Source organism: Carlito syrichta, unplaced genomic scaffold, assembly GCF_000164805.1.
Source record: "Carlito syrichta isolate Samal-C Ts95f unplaced genomic scaffold, Tarsius_syrichta-2.0.1 Scaffold314025, whole genome shotgun sequence".
Lineage (NCBI taxonomy): Eukaryota > Metazoa > Chordata > Mammalia > Primates > Tarsiidae > Carlito > Carlito syrichta.
The window spans coordinates 137,267-145,319 of NW_007258121.1; the positions used below are offsets into that span (position 1 = coordinate 137,267).

At 37.9% G+C, this 8,053-nt stretch overlaps 1 protein-coding gene across 1 annotated transcript in view; it reads left to right on the top strand.

Moving 5' to 3' along the window:
* LOC103273401 (zinc finger protein 737-like) overlaps positions 1-6,643 on the top strand; it is a 13,275-nt gene extending 6,632 nt beyond the window's left edge. The window contains exon 6 of the mRNA XM_008070819.2: positions 5,082-6,643. Within this exon, the coding sequence (XP_008069010.1) occupies positions 5,082-6,643 (1,562 nt within the window). The remainder of the gene's footprint in view (positions 1-5,081) is intronic.
* The last annotated feature ends 1,410 nt before the right edge of the window (positions 6,644-8,053 follow it).

Here is an 8,053-nt window from a genome sequence, read left to right on the forward strand (position 1 = left end):
GACTGGAGTGCAGTGGCCACTCCTGGCCACTGCAGCCTCAACCTGCTGGGCTCCAGCGATTCTTCCGCCTTAGCCTTCCAAGTAGCTGGAAATACAGGTGCGTGCTACCATGCCCAGCTAATTTTTGACTTATTGTAGAGATGAGGCGTTGACAAGTTGCCCAGGTGGGTCTCGAACCCGTGAGCTCAGGTAATCCACACACCTCAGCCTCCCAAAGTGCTGGGATTACTGGCAGAGCCACTGAGCCCAGCTGTATTTTCTTCCTCTATGAGTGCAACATTTTTTGATTCCACACGAGTGAGATCACGCAGGAATTTTTTTTCATTGAGGAGGAGTCTCACTCTGTCTCCCAGGCTGGAGTGCAGTGGCATGCTAATGACTACCACAGCCTCAACTGCTGGGCTCAGGTGATCCTTCCATATCAGCCTTCCAAGTAGGGGATATTACAGGCATGCACTGCCACATCAAGCTTATTTTTTCATTTATCATAGATACGAGGTCTCATCAAGGTGCACAGACTGGTCTTGAACCTCTGAGCTAAGGCAATCCTTTCACATTGGCCTCCCAATGTGCTAGGATTATAGAATTGAGCCACTGTACCCATCTTCACACAGTATTTATGTGTGTGTAACTGGCTTACTTCAGTTAGCATGATGTCTTACAGTTTCATTCATAAGGTTGAAATTGCTGGATTCTTTTAAGTTTTTTTCGCTAAATATGATGCTATTGTATGTCTATATGATATTTTCTTCATCAACACAGAATTCACAAATATTTCGGTTGTTCTCAAGCTGAGTCATTTTGAGAAATGCTGCTATGAACATAGGGATGCGAATACTTCTTTTTTGATACTGATTTTATTTCCTTTAGTTATATACTCAGAAAAGGGATTTCTGTGTTCCAAGGTAGTTTATTTTTATTTTACTTTTATTTTTTGAGTTGGAATCTCACTCTGTTGCCCAGACTGGACTGCAGTGGCATGCTCCCAGCCACAGCAGCCTTGACCTGCTGGGCTCTTGCAATCCTTTTGCCTCAGTCTTCCAAACAGCTAGAATTACAGGCGGGCACTACCATGCCCAGCTAATTTTTGATTTATTATGAAGACGAAGTCTTGCCAAGTCGCCCAGTTGGGTCTCGAACCCGTGGGCTCAAGCAGTCCACTCACCTTGGCCTCCCAAAGTGCTGGGATTACAGGCTGAGCCACTGAGTCTGGCCTATTTTTATTTTTAAAGGAAGGTTGATAATGATTTCTATGTAACTCTACCAATTTTAAACTTACCAACAGTATAAAGGATTTTTTTTCATCACATCCTTATCAACAGTTATCTCTCTTCTGGTTGATATTAGCCATCCTAACAGATGTGTGATAACATATTATCATTATGTTGATTTGAAATTGCCTCTATTGGTGACATTGAGTGCTGTGTCAAATGCCTGTTGACAATTTGTATGTTCTCATTGATTAAATAACTATTCAGTTTGGGGCTATTTTTTAGTCAGGTGATTTTCATTTTCTTGTTTTTGCCTTTGATTTGTGTAATTTTTTTGTATTTTGCATATTAACATCTCATCGGGTATATGGTTTGAAGGTATTTTCTTTTGTCCTGTAAGCCTTCTTCCTTTTCTCTACCATGCAGGTTTTTAGTTTGATGTTTGCAACTTATTTATATTTGCTTTTGTTCCTGTAGTCATAAAAAAAGATTACTAAGACCAATATTATCAAGTATGTTTTCCAAATCCTTGTTAAGGCTTTGTTTTATTTTGTGAGTCATGGTCTCTGTCACCCAGGTGGGAGTGTGGTGGCTCTAGTAAGGCTCACTACAGCCTTGAGCTCCTTGGCTCAGGTGATCACTCCACCTCACCTCCTCAGTACTGGGATTACAGATTGGTGTCTCCATGCCCAGCTATTTTTTTTATTTTTTATTTTTAGACACAAAGTCTTGGCATACTGTATATCCTAGGCTGATTGTAAACTGCTGGGCTCAAGTGCTGGGATTACAGACATAAGCAACCATATCCAGCTGATACTGTCTTTTTATGTTAACATTAGCCCACAAGATTTATCCTTACATAACACATGTCAAGATTTCTGTTTTTAAGGGTGCCACATTTCCCCTGTCCATTCATTCTTTTGAAGACATTTAGGTTGCTTCCAGCTTTTGTCTTTTGTCAATAATGCTGCCATAAACATGGATGTACACATATCTTCTTCAGGTTCTGCTTTGTATCTTTGGATAGACACCCACAAGAGAGATTGCTGGTCACAGGATAATATATTTTTTTCATTCTTTAGGAAATGCTTTTACTTCACTGATTTTTTTCCTATCATTACAACTTTTTTTTAAGTTTGAGTAGTTCATTTTGTATTTTTTATTGTTGCTTATTCTTTTTAGTGTCATCTTACAAAGCATTGTTATGGCCAGTGTCATAACATTCATCTTACATTTGGTTCTAATAACCTCATAGTTTTTGCATTCATGCATTTAATCATTTTGGATAGCTTTTTGCATATGATTCAAGAGCCCATCTTTATTTGTTTCTTTTTTGGATAGCCAGTTTTCCAATCTAAATCTAAATGCAAGGATTTATTTCTCTCCTGTCTATTTTTCAGTGTAATTTTCTGCCTTATAACAGCACTAAACTGTTTCAATTACTGTAGCATTTTCATGAACCTTAGAGGTTTGATGTGAGTTTTAAGGATTCTTGTTTTGTATCTCTGGAAGAAATAACTTGAGGAATTTGGTAAGGATTATGTTGAACGTGTCAATCACTTTGATTAGTATGCATATCTTTCCAGTCATGTGTTTACAACTCAGGAGGTTTCTTCTACAGTGCAGTCTCTCACAACTCTAGCTGAAACACAAATGCTGATGACTTTTTAGAACACTTACATGGGGTTGAAAGCTTGTACATGAAGGGACTGACTCTCCAGAAAGATAATTACAGGATATTTTTTCATTCCCTATATCTACTAACTGTAAAAGTTATAACTAATTTTGTGATGCTTTCTAGCATATTTAGTTTTCAATGAGAAGAACTTCCATTAACATTGTTTTGTGGGGGATGGCTAGTGATTAAATTTTTCAGTTTCTGCTCATTTTGAAAAGTTTTTTTTTTAATTTTGAATGACAGTTTTCCTCAACATGATATTCTGTTTGTAGCTTTGCTCTTTTAGCAAGTTTGCTGTATAACCCAAGTTCCTTCTGGCCTGCAACATTCCTACTGAAAAGTCTACTGATAATGTCATAGGAGCATCATTGCACATAATGCATCAATGTTTTTCTCTTTCTTATAAGCATTCGTTCTTGTCTATGTCTTTTGAATCTTATTATTTTTAGTCAAAAGTCTCAATCTGTCATCCAGATTAGAGTGCAGTGGCACACTCAGAGCTACTGTAGCCATGACCTGCTGAGCTCAGGGAAGCCCTGTCCCTCAACCTTCTAAGTAGTCAGGAATACCGGTGTGTGGCACCACTGCTAGCTAATCTTTTTATTTTTTTTAAATACAAGGTTTCAGCATGTTTGTGAGGATTGTCTCAAACTCCTCACTCAGAAAGTTCTTTGATCTTGGCCTCCCAAAGTGCTTGGCCTTAGTTGTAAGCCACCATATTTACCCCAAAACTTTGAAGTAAGTTGTCTGACTGTATGTTTGTGTTTATGCTAGTTTGAGTTCAACTTGTTGATTTTCCTATTTTTCTTCATTGCATTTGGAAATTTCTCAGACTTTTTTTGTAATTTTCAACTCCTCAAATTCTTATTTTTAATAGTTTTTTAATCTCTTTGTTGATTATCTTTCCTCATTTTGTTTGGTTATCTGTATTCTTTATAGCTTATTAAGTCTCATTAAGTTGGTTGTTTTGAATTCTTTGTCAGTGCCTGTGTATGTCTTCTGTGTATGTTGACATATGAGCATCTATATTTTGGTGATCCCTGTAGATGGGAAGAATGGGATAAACCTTTTCACTGTTATTCCAAATTTTCACAACATCAGAGAATTTATACTCTAAATTTTTAATATCTGTAATGACTGTAAAATCCTATGTCAAGATACAAACTATACAGAGTTGTTAAGAAATTTATAGATGTAAAGAGTACCATTATCTTTCCTTAAGCCACAGATCTTTTGAATGTACAAATGTAAAACACGTATAAAGGTTTTAATCAGTGAAAACTTTATTTGGCATTAGACTGAGCATTGGAGACAATCTACAAATTTAAAGAATGTGGACTGATTTTTGTTGGGGTTGAATTCTGTATTTATCTTGTTATTGTACCCTTAATAAGTCCATTATTTTGATTCTTTGTATGCTTTGGGATACTTTGTTGGAATTTGGGTATTTGTCATAACGTGTATGAAGTTGTTTTGTCTAGATATTACGGTACCAACACTAAGTTAGAGATTCTGGGAGCCTCTCATACCTGTTCTCAGGATGTGTCTTCTCCGGCATTATGCATGTACTCTTCTAGTTAAATAGTTTGGCCTTCTGAAGGGCTCATTTGTTATTTGCTATATCTGTGGTCTTTCATTGGTACTTCAGTCTTTCTGATACTATAAGAATAATTTTCCTTTAGTCTCAACAGTTCCAACCTATTATCCAAAGTATACCACCATGTTTTTCAGCACTCTGTAAATTGAGAGAGAAACCAGCCTTTGGGAAAATGCCCAAAAGGTAGAAGTGTGGCCTCATGCTCCACTCTCCTGATTATTCTCTGAGGAAGAAATCAAGAGTTAGAAGTTTTCATCTGATTGCATCATGCTGTATTGTGAAGGAATAGAGTTTATGGTGGCAAAATTATTAAACTTCCTCTTCCTTGTAACTCTTTTTAACATTGGGGTCACTGGGAATTCTGAAATGTCTTACCTGTTTTTGAGTTCTCAAAAAGGCATTGTGGTAAATATTTTCTTAAGGATATATATATATATCCTTCATATATATGTATACATGAAGGAGTGGAAACCTGTGATTTTTTACTTGCCATCATGCTTATGTCCTAAACATGGTATAATATTATGTTTGATTTTTAAAAGATATTCACCCGAGTCTAGTATGTGAAATGAATTTTTATTTTCATGATTTTCAGCTGTGACTTCTCATTGCACTGAGAGCATTTTGCCAGAGAAGATCATAGAAGACATATTTACAAAGATGCCATTGGAAAGACATGAAAGATTTGGCCTTAAGAACTTACACTTAAAAAATTCTTGGGAAAGCCTGCATGAGGGGGAAGGGCAGATAGGATGTTCTATTGTAAATAACCATTACAAATGTAACAAGTGTGGGAAAGTCTTTCAACAACACTCCAAATTAGTTATCCACCAGAGTATCCATATATCTGAAATGTCTTCCAAACTTGAATATGGCAAAATGTTTAACCAGTCCTCAAAATGTAGTAAACATAAAAGAATTAGTGAAGGAAATGTACACAATATAGGTGGGACAGTGTTTAGAAAATCATCTTATCTAAATAGACATGAAAGAATCCATAGTGGAGAAAGAACCTTCAAAAGTAAAAAAAGCAACAAAGTCCTTAGCTATTACTCATGCCATTCCAAACATTGGAAAACTCTTACTGGAGAGAATCTCTATAAATGTGAAGAATGTCATAAAGACTTTACTTGGTATTCACATCTTATTCACCATCAGAGAATCCATACTGCACATGAACCCTGCAAATGTCAAGTCTGTGACAAAGCATTTCTACAGTACTCACATCTTATTCAACATCAAAGATACCATACTGGAGAGAAACCCTACAAATGTGATGAATGTGGCAAAGCCTTTCACTCTCGTTCAGACCTTACTCGACATACTATGATCCATACTGGAAAGAAACCCTACAAATGTGAAGAATGTGGCAAAGCCTTTCGTTGGCATTCAGGTCTTGTTCGACATCAGAGTGTACATACTGGAGAGAAACCCAACAAATGTGAAGAATGTGGCAAAGCCTTTCACTGGCACTCAGGCCTTATTCAACATCAGAGTGTACATACTGTAGAGAAACCCTACAAATGTGAAGAATGTGGGAAAGCCTTTCGCTCTCCCAAAGAATTTGCTGGACACATGACCATTCATACTGAAGAGAAACCCTACAAATGTGAAGAATGTGGCAAAGCCTTTCATTGGTACTCAAAGTTAGTTCAACATCAGAGAATCCATACTGGAGAGAAACCCTACAAATGTGAAGAATGTAGCAAAGCTTTTACTCGGTACTCAAGTCTTATTGAACATCAGAGAATTCATAGTGGAGAGAAACCCTATAAATGTGAAGAATGTGGTAAAGCTTTTCGCTCTCATAAAGGATTTACTGGACATAAGACCATTCATACTGGAGAGATACCCTACAAGTGTGAAGAATGTGGCAAAGCCTTTCACTCTTATAAAGGATTTACTATACATATGAGGATCCATACTGGAGAGAAACCCTATAAGTGTGAGGAATGTGGCAAAGCCTTCCACTCTCTTAAAAGATTTGTTGGACATAAGACCATTCATACTGGAGAGAAACCCTACAAATGTCAAGAATGTGGCAAAGCCTTTCGCTCTCACAATGGATTTGCTATACATATGTGGATCCATAGTGGAGAGAAATCCTACAAATGTGAAGAATGTGACAAAGCCTTTAACTCTCAAAGTATTTGCTGAACATAAGACCATTCATACTGGAGAGAAACCCTACAAATGTCAAGAATGTGGCAAAGCCTTTCACTCTCACAGTGGATTTGCTGGACACATGATCATCCATTTGGAAAGAAACTCTACAAATGTGAAAAAAATGGCAAATCCTGTTGCTCTCGTATACAACTTGCTGGACATGTGAAAATCCACACTGAGAAGAAACTGTATAATGAGAGGAATGTGATAAAGCCTTTAGTTCTCATTCAATACTTCGTTGACATATGAGCATCTATATTTTGATAAACCCTGTAGATGGGAAGAATGAGATAAATCTTTTCACTGTTATTCCAAGTTTTCCCAACATCAGAGAATTTATACTCTCAATTTTCAGTATCTGTAATGATTATACAATGCTCCATCAAGATATAAACCAGCCAGGCTTGGTGGGCTCAGCCTGTAATCCTGCGCCTTGGGAGGCTGAAGTGAGTGGATTGCCTGAGCTGTGGGTTCAAGACTTGCCTGGGCAACTTGGTGAGACCTCATCTCTACAATAAATCAAAAAGTTAGCCAGGCGTGGTAGTGCATGCCTGTAGTTCCAGCTACTTGGAAGGCTGAAGCTGGAAGGATCGCCAGAGCCCAGCAGGTCGAGGCTGCGGTGCCCGGGAGCGGCCACTGCACTCCAGTCTGGGTGACAGAGTGAAACTCCAACTCAAAAAAAAAAAAAAAAAAAAGACATAAACTATACAGACATGTTGAGAAATTTACAAATGTAAAGAATACCATTATCCTGACTTAAACCACAGATCTTTTGAATGTACAAATGTAAAAAGGTCTAAAGTCTTTAATCAGTGAAAACTATTTGGCATTAGACTGAGCATTGGAGACAATTTACAAATTTAAAGAATATAGACTGATTTTTGTTCAAAAATATATGCCATTGGGAACATCAGAGTATTCAGACTGAAAACTTTACAGATGCAATTTATATGGAAACTTTTAAAATGAAAAGTCAACTTGAAATAAACATCAAGCCGGGCTTGGTGGCTCAGCATGTAATCCCACACTTTGGGAGGCTGAGATGAGTGGATTGCCTGAGCCCGCAGGTTCAAGACCCGCCTGGGCAACTTGGTGAGATCTCATCTCTACAATAAATCAAAAATCAGCCGGGTGTGGTATCATGCGCCTGTAGTTCCAGCTACTTGGAAGGCTGAGGCAGAAGGATCGCCGTAGCCCAGCAGGGCAAGGCTGCAGTAGCCGGGAGTGGCCACAGCACTCCAGTCTGAGTGACAGAGTGAGACTCCAACTAAAAAAAAAAAAAGAAAAACAGATATTGAATGCCATTACAAGATTTTTTTTTTTCAAGAAAGCATTTAGAGTCTCACTCTGTCACCCATACTGGAGTGCAGTGGCACACTCTTGGCCACTGCAGCCTCGACC